Source organism: Molossus molossus, unplaced genomic scaffold, assembly GCF_014108415.1.
Source record: "Molossus molossus isolate mMolMol1 unplaced genomic scaffold, mMolMol1.p scaffold_m16_p_2, whole genome shotgun sequence".
Taxonomy (NCBI): Eukaryota; Metazoa; Chordata; class Mammalia; order Chiroptera; family Molossidae; genus Molossus; species Molossus molossus.
The window spans coordinates 143,730,171-143,748,959 of record NW_023425355.1 but is presented as its reverse complement, the minus strand read 5'-3'; the positions used below and the strand labels follow the sequence as shown (position 1 = coordinate 143,748,959).

The window sequence follows — 18,789 nt, the reverse complement described above, 5'->3', positions numbered from 1 at the left end:
TTTTCCATTGGTTTTTAGAGAGAGTGGAAGGGAGGGAGGAGAAGAGAAAGAGAGAGAGAGGGAGAAAAACATTGATGTGACTTCAATGTGAATGAATAAACAATATTTGTTCAACAAGGTCTCTTCAGCCAGAAACACAAAATGAAATACAAGGTTATGTACTGATTGGTCAATGAAAATGTGACCAGAGGCTCACAGGAACCTAGCTGCCTTTCTCTTAGGGACAGTGCTTCAGTGTTCATTAATTCAGTGTCCATGGTGACTATAGAACATAGCTACCGCAAATAGCAAGAATTGACTGTGCCAGACACTGAATGTGTGTGTCTCCCAAATTCATGTGTTGAAACCTAATCCCCAGTGTGCCTGCCGGTGTTAGGAGATGGGGCCGTTGGGAGGTCAGTAGATCATGACAACTGAGCCTTTACGACTGGGATTAGTGACCTCATAAAAGAGACGCAGAGGGCTCCCAAGTTCCTTCCCTCGTGTGAGGACACAGGGAAAAGATGGCCATTTCTGAATAGGGAGCTGGCCCGCACCGGACACCCAGTTCGCCAGGACCTTGATCTTGGCTTTGCTAGTTTCCAGAACTGAGAAATAAATGTGTTTCTCATAGCCACCCAGTGTAGGGCGTTTCTGTTAGAGCAGCCCGGATTGATTGCAGCAGCGGGTGAAAGAATTCTTTCCGATATAAGAAAATGCTGCAAAGGGGCCATTGGGCCAGGTGCGCGCAGATATCCTGCTTCCGCGTTTAACCACAGTTTCCTGTCCCAGGTATAACTAGCATGGTCACATGCAGGAGCGATGAGCGTCTCTGGAAACCTGATGGATTTTCTCGATGAGCCGTTCCCTGATGTGGGGACCTATGAGGACTTCCACACCATCGACTGGCTGAGGGAAAAGTCACGGGACACTGACAGACACAGGAAGGTAGGTGGTGGTCATTAAAGACACGCTGAAGGGGATTCCTTCCACTGGTGAAGACATGCTTTCGTGGGACAGTTCTTCAGCTCAGGGTCAGGTTCACGTGTCACTGGTGGGCTGGGTTCCAAGGCCCGGGAGGCCTGTGGCTGAGGCAGAGCTGCGGATGGACAACTGTGGCACCACGTGCTTTGCGTGGGAGGCTGTGTCATGAGCAGAAATGGCCAAGGTCTGTAGAGGGAGAAGCAGGGAGGCGGTCGGGACGCAGGGCAATGGCATCTAGTAGAAACAGGGAGAGGGAGCTGGGGGCCGGTGATGAACAGGTAGAAGCAGGTAGAAGTGAATGAGGGGAACCAGCAAAGAGAGGTCACAGTGAGAGGGGGAGAGAGTGCTGAGGGCGGGCTACTAGCCTGGTCACCCCTACGGAGATGGACCAATAATGTGGGTGCTGTCGTCAAGCTCAGGGACAGCAGCTTCCAAATACGATGAGGAGTGACCCCCAGATGGCAGGGAGAGGAGGGAGAGAGGTGTGAACACTGCCCATCTGCCCGGGAACTGTGATCACACTAGTGAATTCAAAGTTCTTGCTGTTGACATTTACCCTGGAAAAGAACAGAAGGTACTGCCGTCTGTGTTGAAGAGGTTCTCTTGTGAGCAGGCCTTCCGAGGTAGGTTAAAGTTGGAGTTGCTGTTCAGATTGGAGGCACTGAATCAATGGATGTCTCTCTGCAGAATGGCTTTTGAATAATCGAAGATCAAAGGGCACGCAGTAGGTTTGTTTAATAAAGTGGATTTCTGGAACTAGAAAGCCCGTTTTGTTGTTGTGGTGGTGGTGGTGGTGGTAGGTAACTGAAAGAACAGCACCCTGCTGGCTGCAGGGAAGGACGCCCGGACTGCAGGATGCATCCTGATGGACGACTGTGTCTTTTGTTTCTAGATAACCAGCAAAAGCAAGGAGTCCGTGTGGGAGTTCATCAAGGGTCTGCTGGATGCCTGGTCAGGATGGGTGGTCATGCTGCTCATAGGCCTGCTGGCGGGTACGTGGAAGGGCACTCCATTAGTGCTTGAAATGTCCAAGAGCAAAATACACGACTCTACATTTAATATACAATCTGTTATTCATAAGGCGAGATCCCAAGGCGGAGCCCAAGTGCGGTCACTGGGGACCTGTGATTGGAGGCCCGGCCGGCCTCTCCACACAGCGCAGAGGTCTATGGCCCTACTGGATGCTTGGTTATGTAGAAGGCAAGAAAATATGGAGAAAGTTTTATTTCAAATAATAAAACACCACACGAGGCTGGCATTTGCTAATACTGGAAGGCCCTGGAATGAACTGCAAACATCCAAGACACTAAAATAATGGGAGACACCTCAGGAGCTGGAGATACCTGCAGCCCATACATTGTTCTGACCCTCAGAGACTCCGTGTCCTTCATTTTTATAACCCAACATCGTGTTTGCAGAGTGAATGAATGAATATGTGGAGGAGAAACCTATGCTTTTATATGCAATGCACCAGCTCTCCATGGAAATTGTTTCCTGAAACTTACTTCCTTTCAGGAGGCTGTGAAGGTTAATGTCTAGAATACAGTCCCTGCCTATAACAACATAAGAGTTATGGTTATAGGACTGACCAAACAATGAGCAAAATATGGGCAGAACAGAGCAAACGCTCTAAGAAAGACAGAACACTAACGGGGTACAGATGTAGATTTCTGATCACCAAGGATTTCAATTTCTAGGTGCTTCTTCATTCATTTCATATATAATTGGAGGAGGGGCTCCATCGGCCTTGGCATGTCACAAGGAGCCAAGAGAAGTGCGTAAGGGGGACGCCTTTCCTTCTAGTCGCAGCGGGTGCTTGTTCATTTCTCCCAGTCTGTCTTTCTCTCCCAGTGACATTCCTAGTATGTAACAGCAGCAGTGTTGGAAGGGAATTTGATTTTATGTTTATACGGTGTATTGCCACCAATTTGTTTGACTTCCTCTATAAAGATTTTTAAAGGTAGGCAGGGTAGGAGCTGGTTATGAATTTTGATGTCTTTGTTTAGAATAGATTTATAAAAGTGTACATTGTATCATTATCCTTGGCTCCTAGGAAGGAGAAATGAATAGAAGAAGGAATAAATCCAGAGTAGATGTTCTGGCATCTTACTGGAGTAAACAGTGTAGTGTAGGTTTTTTTAAAAAGTCCTCATCTGACGATATTTTTCCATTGATGTTTAGATAGAGTAGGAGGGACAGAGAGAAACATCGATTGCCTCCTGCATGACCCCTACAGGGGCAGGAATTGAACCTGAAACCCAGATATGTGCCCTTGACCAGGAGTTGAACTCAAGACCCTTCAGTCTGTGGGGCCGACACTCTAACTGCTGAGCCAATCCAGTCAGGGCCACACAGTGTAGATTTATTGACTAATCTAAGAGCCTGGTTGGGCTGTCTTTAACCTGGCATTGACCAATTGGCTTCACTATCAACCTGATTTCTGTCAGTTCTTTTAGGAGGAATCACGGGGAATTAAAAAAAAATACTGCTGCCTGGGCTTTAATCCAATCGTATATTTGAAGATGATGCCCTGGCATTGAGAAAAGACCCTCTCTACTTCCTCCTATTCCCCTCCACCTGTGCTTCCAACATGCCGCCAGGGTGAGAACCACTGGAGAAGGGCGAGCCCCTGTATATTTCAGTAAATGAATATAGGAGGAAGGAAAGAGATGACACTGAGTGAAGGTGGCCAAAATGTTCTTTGGATCTGGATATACCTTGAAGGGAAAGCCAGAAAACTGTGCCCCACTCATGTTCCAGTTCCCCAGTGGTGGAGAGGACTCAGATGTCCCACTTGTCATCTCCTTAGTGGCACCCTGGACATTATATTCTGACTTCTGAGATGGAGAAGTCCAGGGTTTTCTCTGCAATGCATTTATCAGAATTCACCACTGGGTGTCACTGTTGCTCCATGGAACGAAATAGTAACAGAGCATTAACGAAGCACTTGTTATGAATCACCACTGGGTGTCACTGTTGCTCCACGGAACGAAATAGTAACAGAGCATTAATGAAGCATTTATTATGAATCACCATTGGGTGTCGCTGTTGCTCCACAGAACAAAGCACTAAGAAAATATTTATTATGAATCTCCACCGGGTGTCGGTGTTGCTCCACAAACGAGGCGTTTTATCAGGAGTCACCACTGGGCCTTGCTGATACTCCATACATAGAAGGAAGCTGAAACTGCTTGCACTGTCAGAAGCAGTCACCAGGAAGATTGGGTGTGTGATGCTGTGATTATGAATGAATGAATGGTGGTGGAATTTGGGGTGATCATTGGGTCTTGCTCCTGGCTATCTGTAGGACCTCTCCCTTGCTTTCTTTAGGTCTTTGTTCAAATATCATCTTTCACTTGAGGAGTTCCCTGATCACCTTTTCTAAAAGTACACTTCTCCTTCTCTGAGCCTCATCCCCCTCGCCCACTGTGTGTGTGTGTAACAGCTTTATTGTGGTGTAATTTACATACCACACAATTCACCTAGTTAAAGTATATAATTCAGTGGTTTTTAGTGTATTCACAGCGTTGTACAGCCATCACCACAATTTTAGAACATTTTCCTCGGCGCCCAAAGACCCTCCATGCCCTTTAGCTATCAAACTCCGGTGCCTGCAGCCTCCTTCCAGCCCCTGGCAACCAATAATCTACTTTCGGTCCCTCTCAGTTGGTCTGTTTTAGACATTTCATGTAAATGGAATCACACAATATATAGATATTATTTATATAAAATCATGATATCAGGATATGATAGGTGTGGTGATGGGTAAATGCCTGGGAAGTATACCTAGCCCAAATTTAGGAAATCAGGGAATGCTTCCTGGAGGAGGTGCTGTGTCAGACTCTGGAAGATAAACAGGAGATTGCCAGGCGGGGGGAGGTAGCGCTGCCTGAATGGTACAGAGAAAAGAGCAGCTTTGATGCAACAGGGCAAGAGCAGGGATGGGTGCGCCCCAATGCAGGTATGTGGATGCATTGGTGTTGATACAGGTGGGGAAGTGATATTATAATAAGGATTCAGTGACAGTTTGAAAACCTTAGTAGCCTGAGAGTATTCCCTGCCTTCATAAAAGACTAGAGCGGCTTATTCTAGAAAGAGACCCAAGATAGCCCTCTGTCGCCTCCTGCATACTCTATTTTATCCCACTTAGAGTAGGCTTTAAAGTAGTTATTTCGTTATATAGATCCACAATCCCTTATACAACAATTTTAAAAAAATCTAGAAAGTTCTCGGTTTGGTTCCCATTTGGTAGGCAAACTTTACTTAAATAATGCCACTATTAGCCATTATGCCTCCACTTTGTCTGAATTGTCACGCTTTCCTGAGGAATATTCATGTTGACCCCAGCATCCTGCCCTAGAAGCCGCTGTGAGGTTAAGTCATGTATAGAGTGCATGGACCCTACTTCTGACCAAAGCCGCCCAAGGGCCGCATGTCATTGGCCTTTGTATCTCATTGGGCTGGGCACCGCCTTGCCCACATCATAAATGCTTGGGGGGGCTTCATGACTAACAAAGAAACTTCCTGTATGTGTGGAGCCCGTGGCGTGTTCGTGTCTTGCTCTGCTGTGTGGCCTTCCTGGCTGATGTGCTCCTGCTCTAGCCCCGGGGGGTGTGTTCTCACCATGTCATTCTGGGGCTGTTCCTCTGAGTGGCTCTTGCTGTTTCTTCCAGGCACCTTGGCTGGGGTCATCGATCTGGCCGTCGACTGGATGACCGACTTGAAGGAGGGGATCTGCCTGTCTGCCTTCTGGTACAGCCATGAGCAGTGCTGCTGGACTTCCACTGAAACCACTTTTGAGGATAGAGACAAATGTCCCCTGTGGCAGAAGTGGTCGGAGCTGCTGGTGAATCAATCGGAGGTGGGTTTCTGGACAGTGTCACCGCTGGGCGTCGTGTGACTGTCTGTGGTGTCACCTTGAGGTGTCCTGATCATCACTCGTGGCTTCATACTAGTACAACTTGGCTTTTTCTAGCTCTAGTGGTCAAACTTCAGTTGAAAAACCCTTCCCCACTGTTTCATGTGTGCAAGACATGTATGTATTTTTTAAAGTATTGTGTTTTGCTTTATTTATTTTTTTACCAAGAGTAGTTTGCTAGAGAAATAGGGTTGATTTTTATACTTTCTAATTAAGGACCAAGATGTCATCTTAAAAAAAATCATGGCTTTGATCCTCTACTCCTTTTCATGGCTGAATAACATTCCCTTGTATGCACAGGCCCCCCTTTATTCATTCATCAGTTGATTAACAGAGGTTGCGTCCACTTTCGCTCTGGTATGAATGATTTTGTTCCGAACATTTGTGTATAAGTTTTTGTGTGGATGTGTTTTCATTTCTCTCGGGCGTATACCTAGCAGGAGATTGCTGAGTCACGTGGAAGCTGAACCCTTTGAGGAACTCCCAGACTGTTTTCCGAAGCGATTGCAACATTTTACATCCCTACCAGCAGTGTATGTGTTCCAGTTTGTCCACATCCTCACCAACACTTGTTATTATCTATTTTTGATTCTAGTCTCCTAGCAGGTATGGGTATCTCACCGTGGTTTAAGTTACCATCTTCCAATGCATTTTGTGAGTACATTGCATAGGATATTTTGGGGTCTTCTATAGTGGGAGTGTCCAGGCATGGGGTGTAGTGGTGAACCATGGACTGGGCGCTTGCCCTCATGGCCCTTGGAGCTTCAGATGTGTATAAAAATCTTAGTTTGGGGAAAGGGTTAACTTCTCACCAAATTCTGTGGTTATCACAATGACTCTGGGTCATTGGCAGCTCAGAAACCCAGGCGAGGGGGAGCTAGGTTGCCAAGACTCACATTAAGGGAAATATGAAGGCTGTTCAAGCTAGAAATATTCTTGGACAGTGTCACCATTTTTTCATCTCTTTTTGCCCGATGGACTTAACTCAGCCGAAGACATTTGCAACGCCCTTTGCCATTTTGCTAAACCTCTTTCTCAGCGAATTGAAAATTAATTTCTTCAACTCTCAGAAACAGACGGGACCTTGAAATCTCACACATTCTCAGCACTCTCCATTACTCCCAAAATAAATTCTCTTGGGTTGACAGCAGTGGGCAGGCAACATTGGCCGACCGCCATGTTTTGTTTCTTCTCTCCTACTTGCAATATATTTTTTGGGGGGGAGGGGAATATGGCCATCCATCTTTTTAGTTGTTTCTAAGATTTATACTTTGATTCAAAGAATTACTGTTAGCAAGAGTGAGAAGTTATGTTTAGTCTCAAACAGGTACATTTCTAACTGGGTGAAATGTGTTCCTCAGTCCGCTTTCTCAGCACATAGGTGTGAATATATGTGACTGGAAAGACCCGAGCAGTCTGCTGGAACGTGTTTCTGCATTTAATAGGCACACATGTGGCTGTGTCCATAGCCTGACTTGTAGGTGACCTTGCTTTCCTCCCCCTACTTGAGTTATCCAGATGGTGGCAAGAAGCCTAAGCCTAGAGAAATGTGGTCTCTACCCAGCAGACCAGGTCCTCAGCACCCAAGAGCCCAGACTCCGTATTTGGTTCAGAAAGCATTGTCTGCATATCAGATAATTTGGAAGAAACGGTTCAGTCGGTGGTTCTGGGAGGTGATCAAGTTTTCCCCCCACCCCTAGAATTGCCTCTCCGATGTTAGCATGCCCCTGACTCCTCTGCAGAGCTCACTGCAACACTCTGCCGGGCACCCCCTCTGGAGTGTCTCATTCACCAATATTCCTAGCATGCCCAGGGGCTGCTGACACTGGGGGTGCAGGAGCACGTGAGTAACTACCCTAAACTACAGTTCTCACACTCACTGGCACTGTGGCTGCCATGCCTGTGGCCTTAATGGAAGCAAAGAGAGGTCCATCCACCACAGTCAAGACAAAACAGACCTTGCAGGGGCGCAGAGACAGAATGTTCTGCATCACACCATTCATTAGCTCTAGCGCAAGTGGTGATTAAAACCAAGTCTCATTGCCGGTTTCCATGGTCACTGAGATTTCATGGGGGAAGGTTTGTGTAAACTGCTCATGGAGAGGCCTCAGCTGCGTCAGCGGGTGTGGACCATGGCAGTAGCAACAGCTGATCAAAGCAACGGCTGCCTTTTTGTTGACACAGGACTCAGCTTCTGCTGTCAACAGTGGAGGGCGGGGCACTCGGGCGTGCTGTGGCTCACCAGTTCTTTCTTCTTTTGTATCTGTTGTTCAGGGTGCCAGTGCTTACATTCTGAACTACCTGTTGTACATCCTGTGGGCCTTGCTGTTTGCATTCTTGGCTGTCTCCCTGGTGCGTGTCTTTGCGCCCTACGCCTGTGGTTCTGGTATACCAGAGGTGAGTAGTGGCCCCGCTTCTTTTGCGCCGATAATGACAACAGCAAATACTTCTGGAGCACTTAGGGGCCAAGCACAGATGCAAGCATTTCACATCTATTAACTCATTTAGTTCCCACAATGCATCTATGAGGTAGGTATTATTATTCTGCATTTGATAGTTGAGGAACTGAAGCACAGAGAGGTTAAGTAACTTGCCCTGGGTCACTAAGCTGGTAAGCTGGGCATCAAACTCAGAATTTATGCTCTATATCCAGGATTTATGTTCCATTGCTTCTCAGATGATTCAAATCTTGTGTTTGCAAGCCACATATAACCCTCAAAGCCTGTGGAATCAGAGTTCATTAGCCCCACACATAAGTGTGGCACTTTAGTAACTCGTAGTACATCTATGATGTAATGCAGAGATAGACAATAGTGAGGGTTGGTTGCTTAGAAAGTTTGCTGATGAGTAAACTCCCTTGCCACGATTTTCTCTGGTGGTGACAAGGTAACAGCAATCTTCACAAAACATAATTCCACGTTCAGGGCATGTGCTGTGAATGCACCCCTGTGAGTTCAGACTTCTATTTTTCAGCACTTTCATGCAGCCAAAATATGAGTGAAGTGACATCATTGGTCAGGAGGAACGCCTGAGACTAGACTTCAAACCTAGGATGACCTACTAGGTAGAATAACGATAATTGAGCTAATTTCTAAAAAACCCAGAGAGTGGACACTTTAGCCAGAAATATTTCTGCAAGTTCCTATATGGTCACTATAAGCAGTGCAGTTCTCACTTGGGTCGGTGCTTTAGTCATGCCTAGAGGCAATGGAGATGGTGAGTTTCGAGAAGTGAGCAATTGTGGTGACAAACACATGCTGGTCCCCATTCCCTGCGCCCACAGGGGCTCAAGTAATTAAAAGATTCTCGAAAGAGAAGCTTGACATGTCTTGTTCTAGGAATGACAGAAAAAAAAGACAGTATGTCACACTGACTTTTGGAGGGTTTATATTCACGTATTACTGCAGGATCCTGAAAAAATAAGCTGCAATACCATCCCATTTTCTTAATATAGGCAGTTCTGTCGTAATGCAGGCTGTGTTCCTCGGGATCCCAGCATTCTGCACAATTTCAGGGTGCAAACAGAGCTGCTGATGAAGTGGGCTTAGGGGTATGGCACGCACAAACTCCGTCGGTGACACATGGAAAAGAGAGGGGCCTAATAAAACCAGTAGCACCGTTTTGCACACGTTAAGTGGTTAAGGACTATATGCGTGCTCCCGAGAGCATGTGTGAGCTGGGTGTCTGAGGCACGTGCCTGTTCACTCCTGCATGGCTGGGTTCAGCTGGTGCTGTTTTCTGTGTTCAGCCCGTGTTTCTCCCAGATGAAATTGTGCATAAACAGACGTGAAGTTTGTTATGCTCAAGTTCTTCTCTAATGCCTGAATCACATTGGAACAAATTTTGTGTTTTCAAAAGAAATGTTATGGCAGAACTAACTATATTTGATTTGATACCTAAGATCTAAGGCACCCTGGACATTAAAAAGAACCGATCGATGTTAGCATCTCAGTTTAAGATCCCACTGCCAACGGTAGGCATCTTTTAATTCAAGCTACCTTGTCAAAATAAGGAGATGGCTAATGGGGAACTGGTGGGAAATTTAAAGCAGCCGTTAAAGGTGGACAGCGCCATCTTCCTGTTATAGGAGGCAGAGATGCAGGCTCAACTGGGGATCCTGTAGACCAGTGGTTCTCAGCCTCCCCAATGCCGCGACCCTTTAATCTAGCTCCTTATGTTGTCTGTGGTGCATCTGCATGTGGGTGGACCCGCCTGGAGACGGACAGAAGAGTGGTGTCTCGGTTGCTAAGACCATCGGAAATATGGAAATATGTGTTTTCCAATGGTTTTAGGCAAACCTATGAAAAAGTCATTCAACCCCCAAAGGGGTTGCGACCCACAGGTTGAGAACCACTGCTGTAGACAGTCAGGGAGCAGGAATCAGCTCTGTCGGGATGGGCTGCCCAGACTTGGTCTTCATTTGAAGTGGGCGCCTTTCTCTGTGTGAGCTTTTTCAAAAGGGGTAAAACGCTGAGTTGAGCATTAAGTTTCCTATGTGAGCAAAGTGCAGGAAATACACTGATGGGGATGAAACCCAAAATAGCGATTTCAAGTGATAGAAGTAAGTCTCAGAAGACTCTGTAAAGTATGATTCTGTTTATATAATGTCCACAAACAGCCCAAATGCTATAAAGAAAGGCAAGGAGGTGATTGGTGTCGGGGAGGGGACAGGTCCACTGAGGAAGCCCACACAGGGCTTTGGAAGGTCCCCACTCTTCTCGTCAATGTGGCGGTGGGTACACAGATGCTTGTTTCATTCATATGCTTTTAACCACATATACTATGTACCATCCATTCCTACATTTATAAGAGTTCACAATAGTCTATATTTTTTGTTGTTAATCCTCACGGAAGGATACTTTTCCATTGATGTTTTAGATAGAGCGGAAGGAAAGCAGGGAAGGGAGGGAGACAGAGAGAGAGAAACATCAATGTGAGAGAGACACATCATTTGGTTGCCTCCCGTATGACCCTGACTGGGCCACGGATCAAACTGCAACCCAGGTACATGCCCTTGACTGGGAGTCAAACTCGCCACCCTTTGGTCCAAGGGCCAATGCTCCAACTGCTGAGCCAAACTGGCCAGGGCCACAATACTCTTTTAAAGTTTCGGGAACCGCCCAGCCAGTGTGACTCAGAGGGTAAGAATCAACCCACGTACCAAGAAGTTCTATTCCCAGACAGGGCACATGTCCAGGTTGTGGGCCTGATCCCCAGTAGGGGGCATGCAGGAGGCAGCCCATGGATGTTGTCTCTCGTCGATGTTTCTATCTCTCTCTTTCTCTCCCTTCCTCTCTCTCTAAAATCAATAAAGAAAAAAAATAAAGTGTCAGCATTTGCCTCTGAAACATTTTGATTACTTAGAATGAAAATCCCTTGGGAAACATTTGAAAATGCAAATTTAGAGAACATTTTGTGTGTGTGTAAGAAATGCTCTTGTCTAAGGTCTCTAAAGGACATTTAAATGTGAACACTCATTCTTGGATTTGGGGATTAAGAAAGGACTGGGCACAGGGGGCCCTCTTTCTCTTTTGTTTGCTTCACAAGTAGAACTACTGCTGACCATGTAAGAAATCATGTCCTCTTAGAATATACTTTGAGTTGGTGTTTCATTACAAAACCTGGACACTCTCACAGATATTTATTTACCAGACAGGGTTTAAAGTTAACCCTACAGAGTCTGGAATCTGCTAAAGTTCATCTCCTTAAAGCCCTGCTTCATTTGGTCTCTATTAATTCTAATCAAAGGTTGTGATTGGATTTTGGCATGTACTAGGAACAAATTTGCTTTCTTTAGTCCCTAATTTGATCATGATAATTTTATAAAATCATTTTTTAGGGAATTACGAAATACCTATTACATTGTTTAATTCACCACGTGTCATGGCTGGCAGAGGCTCAGGTAATTGAGACGCTTATAATTTTCTAAATGGTAATGGTGCTTTTAAATTCTACCGTAGGGTCCAAATCCATATGAAGTAACTGACAAAAAATTTTGAGATAATTTTATTCAAGGCAACACCAAAGAGCAGGATTGTGGCAGGCATAGTAAAACAAAATATCCCTTAAAGAAACACATCTGATATGCTCAGAGGACAGGCTCATGTAGGCCAAGTACTACTAGTTAAAGGCCAGTTTAACCACCACTAGTTTGTCTGCCATAAGTTGAAAGCTAGTGCAAGAATTGCCATCTGACTATGTAACTAGAAGAGCTGCACACTTGTTCTCGATCTTTCTCGTGGAATTAAGAAACAGATCTCTATCAATGATTCTGAGATAACACCTCTTTAAAATTTCAAGGATTAGCTCACTTCATGACACTCCCCAAATTGCCAAAGGTGATGTGATGCTGAAGAGAATTTGAGTTTCAGGACGATCCCTTACCTGTTATGAAATTAGGAGTACTTGTACTACTCTTCAGGAATGGACCACTGACTGGTTCTCTACCTGAGCTGCATTGTAGAATAGCCTGGGAAGGTGATAAAAATCTCTAGGTCCAGGGTACACCTCAGACCAATTACATCACATCTCTGGGGGTTCTAATTTCTGAGTTAAGTCCAATGAGTGCCAAGGTTGAGAAGGACTGCAGTAGGTCTTTAAGAAATTGATTCCTTGGCAGAGCAATGCCCACTAGGAGGCACTTTGAAGTGACATAAAAGTTCTGACACTGACAAGAGATAACATTGTCCCAAGATGTATTACACAATGGGAAAACGGCAATGGACCATGAATTTTATTGGCTGATTCACTCAGTGTCTTAATTAATTTATGATTACAAGTTTGTCAGTTGTTAACAGTAAACATTCACTCCATTTCAACCATTCAGGTAAAATGTTATTTATCCATTGGTGATGCTTCTGTATCCCAAAGAATATAGTTTGGGGCGAAGAGGACTCCAATATGTGAGGTTAGTCACTGAGACTGGTACCCAGTTGAATTCTAAAAAGGTTAGGCAAACTCGTGCACCTTGAGGAAGAAAGCCATTATTTGGCACTTACAGAATATGATGGGTCTGAAAATGGGGCAAGATACCTCTACCTGTAGTCAAAGTCCATTTTAATATAGGAGGGCAGGAATCATTGGAAGGGAGGGGGTCGTCATGAATTCAAACATCTTTACATCCTCCAGAGGTGTGTTTTTAGAAACCACAGAATATCTTCCTTTTCCAACGTGGTATTAAGAATATTTTTTCTTTATTGATTTTAGAGAGAGAGGAAGGGAGAGGGAGAGAGAGACAGAAACATCGATGAGAGAACATCGACTGGCCACCTCCTGCATGCCCCCCACTGGGGATCGGGCCCATAATCTGGACAGGTGCCCTGACTGGGAATCGAACCTATGACCTCGGGTGCATGGGTCAACGCTCAACCACTGAGCCACACCGGCCGGGCAAGAATATTTTCAAACATACAGAAAAGTTGAAAGAATTGGACGTGAACACCCATATACGGATGGCCTGCAGCAGGGGCGGCAGAGTTTTCTGGAAAAGGAAATCAGCATTTTCAGCTTTGTGAGCCAAGAGGCAAAACTGAGCAATTCTTCTCACTAAAAGGCTAGGACTCTTGTTTACGTATTGCATTTAAAAATGTTAAAAGCACTTAGCGATGGCTCATCTAAAAACAGGCAGTGGGCTGAATTTGGTCCACAAACCCAACCTAAAATCCCATTGCCATCTTGTTCCATGTGTTTTGTTACAAAGTTAGCCAGCTTTCTCTATCTTTAACTTCTTTCAATAGTCAAAAATTAAGAGTTCAAATCCATAGCTACACGTCTCTTTTCTTTCTTTTTCTTTTTTTTGTTCATCCTCACCCAATGACATTTTTGCATTTATCCTCAGATAGAGCGGGAGGAAGAGAGGGAGGAAGAGAGAGAGAGAAACATTGATGTGAGAGAGACACATTGACTGGTTGCCATCCACATGACCCCAACCAGGGCTGGGGACAAACTGTAACCACGGTACGTGCCCCTTAGCGGGAACCGATCCCAGGACTCTCTGGTCTGCGGGCCGATGCTCTAACTGCTGAGCCACACCGGCCAGGGCTACACGTCTCTTTTCAACACAACAGAGGGTAATGTGAACAGGATAACCACAAATAAAATGAGACCCTGATAATTACTTATTCAGCCCTCATTATGATCTTAACTACTTTAGGAATAATTAAAATTTACTATGCATTGCACCGTTTCACATTTCCATGAATGCAATATAAAATTATATGTTAATATAAATTCTATTAATGTAAAATTATAGCTAAATCAAAAATGAAAGCAACCTTTCTTCCACATGATTTAGTGACGGTAGGCTTGAGCAATACCTCTCAGGGGAATTTGTTCTTTGCCAGCCGTGGCCTTGAAGCAACTCACGCCTCCTTGTTTTCCATCCTCTGTTGCAGATAAAGACCATTCTGAGCGGCTTCATCATTAGGGGCTACTTGGGCAAGTGGACCCTGCTGATCAAGACCGTCACCCTGGTGCTGGTAGTGTCCTCAGGCCTGAGCCTCGGGAAGGAAGGGCCACTGGTGCACGTGGCTTGTTGCTGTGGCAACTTCTTCAGCAGCCTCTTCTCCAAGTATAGCAAGAATGAGGGCAAGAGGCGTGAGGTGAGCAGACTCAGGTTCCATCTTTTGGAAGGTGACCCCTCCAGTCTCCCCTGCACACACTTGTCTTCATGAATGCTTTGCCTTCCAGGTCCTGTCAGCTGCGGCTGCTGCCGGAGTCTCAGTTGCCTTTGGTGCTCCAATTGGGGGTGTGCTTTTCAGTCTAGAAGAGGTGAGCATGGGTGACCAGGGAATGTCGGTGTTGAGGGCTGGGGAATACATGGATGGTTAGCTCAGCAGTAGGTCTCCATCTAAAGCTCTCTGAGGACTACACTCAAAGGAGTATTGACACAATTCCTGCAGCTCATTAACAACACTTGAGAAACAAATGTTCAGCAGCAAAAATTGTAGCTCCTTAATGAGCTGCAGGAATCAGCAAACGTTTTATGTAAAGGGCCAGAAACCTATATTAGGTTTTGCAGGTCTCCCGGTCTGGGTCCTAGCTACTCAGCCCTGTTGTGTAGTGGGGAACCCACCACAGACAGCTGCACGTGATCAGGTGTGGCTGCGTGCCAATACAACTCTACTTATGAATGCTGAAGTTTGAATTTTCTATGATTTTCATGTCACAAAATAGTTTTCTTATTTTGAATATTTCACATGTCACAAAATATTCCTCCACAACCATTCACAAATCTAAATTTTATTCTTAACTCCTGTGCTATTTGGAAACATTTGCTGGGCCAGGGATTTCCAACCCTTGATCTATTCTGTTGTCTGTAGAATCAAATTCAGGGGTTTATTTACTTTTAGGAGGATCTCTGTGCCGTAAACAGATATGATGAAATACTTTCATTTCTCTTAAAAATAGCTCAAAAACACCTTGACTAGTGTCCATTCCACTTTTAGACAGAGTTAGTTTCCTTTAAATATCTTTGTTGGTGCATTGGGGTCATAATTTAGCCTAGATTGAGGAAGTGAGCACTGCCTGTTTTTGACCAGTCTCTAATTTTTTCCTTATTCATCCCAGGTCAGTTACTACTTTCCCTTGAAGACCTTGTGGAGGTCCTTTTTCGCGGCCCTGGTGGCGGCTTTCACTCTTCGATCCATTAATCCCTTTGGGAACAGCCGCCTTGTTCTCTTTTATGTGGAATACCACACACCCTGGTACATGGCCGAGCTCTTTCCCTTCATCCTGCTGGGGGTCTTTGGGGGCTTATGGGGAACCCTCTTTATCCGCTGCAACATCGCCTGGTGCAGGAGGCGCAAAACCACTAAGCTGGGGAAATACCCGGTGCTGGAGGTCATCGTGGTGACTGCCATCACCGCCATCATCGCCTACCCCAATCCCTACACCCGCCAGAGCACAAGTGAGCTCATTTCTGAGCTGTTCAATGACTGTGGGGCCCTTGAGTCCTCCCAGCTCTGTGACTACATCAACGACCCCAACATGACCCGGCCTGTGGATGACATTCCCGACCGGCCAGCTGGGCGCGGGGTATACACGGCCATGTGGCAGCTGGCACTGGCGCTGATCTTCAAAATCGTCATTACCATATTCACCTTTGGCATGAAGGTAAATAAAGGGGCAGGAAGTTGTGGGGGGGCCACCCATGTCCTGCTGGGGATAGCACCCCACTGGCCAAAATGAAATTGTGCTGGGAGGAAAGGGGGATTGACCTTTATTGAATGTTGTCTTGTTCTGGGCCCTTGACATTCTTTTAATCAACCAGAAACTCTGCTTTTGATAAATAGCAAGCCTATGAAGTAGATTTTAATCCTATTTTACAAGTGAAGAAGCCAAGGCTCAGAGTTTGTCATTCATCTAGAGATGTATACAGCTTGGCGAACTTTAATGAAACACACACGCTTGTGTAACCAGCACCTAGGACCAGAAACAGAACATTGAGAATCCTCCAGAACCCCTATTGCTTTCCATTACTATTGCTTTTTGTGTGCTGTTTTTATGATTTGTTTTGCCCTGAGAACAAGTATGGGTGGACTTATTAAACAGCTGACTGTCTCTGCTCCATCCTCTCCTAGCAAAGGGATTTATTCTGGTGCCTGCTGGGAGAGTTGACTTTGAAATTCCAGGGGATTAAGTGGCTGTGGGATAAAGGACAGCCCAGAAAGGAAGAATTTCCTCAGTAATGTCCCAAACTCGAGAGATCACACTCAAGAATCCAAACTTACCTGGAATTTGGTTAAAGATCCACTTCCATCCTGAGATTGATGACAATCTGGCTGGTCCTAAATGTGGCTCCCACTCAGGATCACAGTCCTGTGCAATATGTACGACACGGAGAATCAGGCATGTTCTGTAGCACATCCTGCTCCCTAGATAAATTAAAATGTATTTTCACTCAGCGAAACACAAAGCACACTATTACCAAGATCTTTTAGTTCGCACAGTCTATTTCTATGCTGCCTTTAACCTTGCTTAAAAATATTCAAAATACTTTTCAGAAAATGGACTTTGTCAGGAAGAGGGCATTGCTCCCTGCCATGACAGGTGTTTAGCTACTGTATATCCAAGAGGGCAGTTCACAGGCCCTTCTTTTTCATTTTCATGCTGTGGCTTGACATTTCATTTTAAAAGCTAATCTGAAGGATGTGCAAGGGGAGCAAGAGAGTGGCGAGTGTCTCAAATGACAGATGCTCACTTTGAATGCTGTTTGCAGTGGGGCTTATCATTCTTTAATCCACAGCAGGCAAACCAGGCCAGCTGTTGGAGGCTAAGAAATGAATGTGTAAAATTTCATTCTCTCTAAGTCACAGTAGATGCAACTAAGCAGGTGCAATCCCTGGTCCCATCTTTGCCCAGCTGACCTACTTTGAAGTGTTGCACCTCCTTTGAAGATTGAAGCAAAATGCAAGCTTGTCGGGGGTGGGGGGATCGTGTATACTGGGGATAGGGAGGCAGAAATTCGGGCTCCTTCTCTCATACTTCTTTTCCGTGTGTGCTCCCTGGAGATCCCATCAGGCCTCTTCATCCCCAGCATGGCTGTGGGAGCCATGGCAGGCAGGATGGTGGGAATTGGCGTGGAGCAGCTCGCTTACCATCACCATGACTGGATCATCTTCAGGAACTGGTGCAGGCCTGGAGCGGACTGCGTTACCCCAGGACTTTATGCAATGGTGGGAGCAGCAGCCTGCCTAGGTACAGCCAGAGATGGGGTAAGGCGGGGTGGGAGGTGCAAGGAAAGCTGAGGCAGACCGAGCACAAATGCTCATTTGGGTTAGAGGACTGGCCGGAGGAAGACATGAGCACTGGCATTCTCAGGATAGGAGAGGTTGTGCTGCTGTGACAGGTAAAACCCTAAATCTCAGTGGCTTAACACACCAAGGCTTATATCTGGACCATGATGACAGTTGATTCTCATTATTCATAGATTTCATAATTGGGCATTTGTCTACTTGCAAAATTTGTCTGTAACTCCTCAATCCATACTGCTGGGGTTTTCGTAGTCACTCTTGGACGCTCACAGAACAGTGGGAATGGGAGCTATTCGACACACACATCCATTCCCAGCTGAATCAACCAAGGTGAAGGTCTACCTTCTTGGTTTGGCTCTCAGACTGGACATAAATATTCTTCTCATGGTCTGTTGATTGCCACATGTTTTGCATTTTGTTTGTTTTTTTGTTTTTGTTTTGTTAATGATTTTGCTGTTATTAATGGTTCCCAAGCATAGTGCTGAAGTGATTTCTGGTTTCCTAGTGTGAGGAGCCTGGGATAACCTGAGATGTGTCTTAAGGAGAAAATACATGTGTTGAAGAAGCTTCCTTCAGGCATGCATTACACAGTACAGTGGGCTGTGAGTTCAATGTTAACGAATCAACTACATATATTAGATGAGGTGTCTTTGAAAAGAAATACACAAAATAAGGTTTTGTATTGATTTTGACAAAAATGTTGTGACTAGAGGCTCACAGAAACCTAACCTGATGTCTCCCCTAGGGCAATACTTCAGAATTTGCTAATTTAGTGTTTGTGGTGACTTTATAGATTATAACTACTGTGAATAATGAGAACCAACTCGGGGTGTGTGTGTGTGTGTGTGTGTGTGTGTGTGTGTGTGTGTGTGTGTATTAGCAGAGGGCTTCTCTCCACTTAGTCATTCAGGGACCCGGGCTGATGGTTTCTCAACTGGGGGCAATTGTGCCTCTCAGGAGCACTAGACAGTAGAGGAAACATGTTTGGCTGTCACACCTGAGGCTGGGGATGCTACCGGCATCTAGTGGGTGGAGGCCAGGGATGCTGCTAAACATCCCACAGTGCACAAGGTTGCCCCCCCCCCCCCAAGAGTGATCTGCTCCCAAATGTTTCTAGTGCTGAGGTCAAGAAACCAAAGTTTAGCTCTGGCCAGT

At 45.5% G+C, this 18,789-nt stretch overlaps 1 protein-coding gene across 4 annotated transcripts in view; it reads left to right on the top strand.

The window, feature by feature from the left end:
* The window catches only part of CLCN4 (chloride voltage-gated channel 4), a 53,972-nt gene that overhangs the window by 17,807 nt on the left and 17,376 nt on the right, over positions 1–18,789 (top strand). For all 4 annotated transcript variants that reach the window (XM_036270873.1, XM_036270871.1, XM_036270870.1 and 1 more), the window contains exons 2-9: positions 772–927; positions 1,856–1,955; positions 5,637–5,824; positions 8,156–8,278; positions 14,275–14,481; positions 14,570–14,650; positions 15,449–15,994; positions 17,392–17,578. In XM_036270873.1, coding sequence (XP_036126766.1) covers positions 802–927; positions 1,856–1,955; positions 5,637–5,824; positions 8,156–8,278; positions 14,275–14,481; positions 14,570–14,650; positions 15,449–15,994; positions 17,392–17,578 — 1,558 coding nt within the window. In that variant the 5' untranslated portion in view covers positions 772–801. The remainder of the gene's footprint in view (positions 1–771; positions 928–1,855; positions 1,956–5,636; positions 5,825–8,155; positions 8,279–14,274; positions 14,482–14,569; positions 14,651–15,448; positions 15,995–17,391; positions 17,579–18,789) is intronic.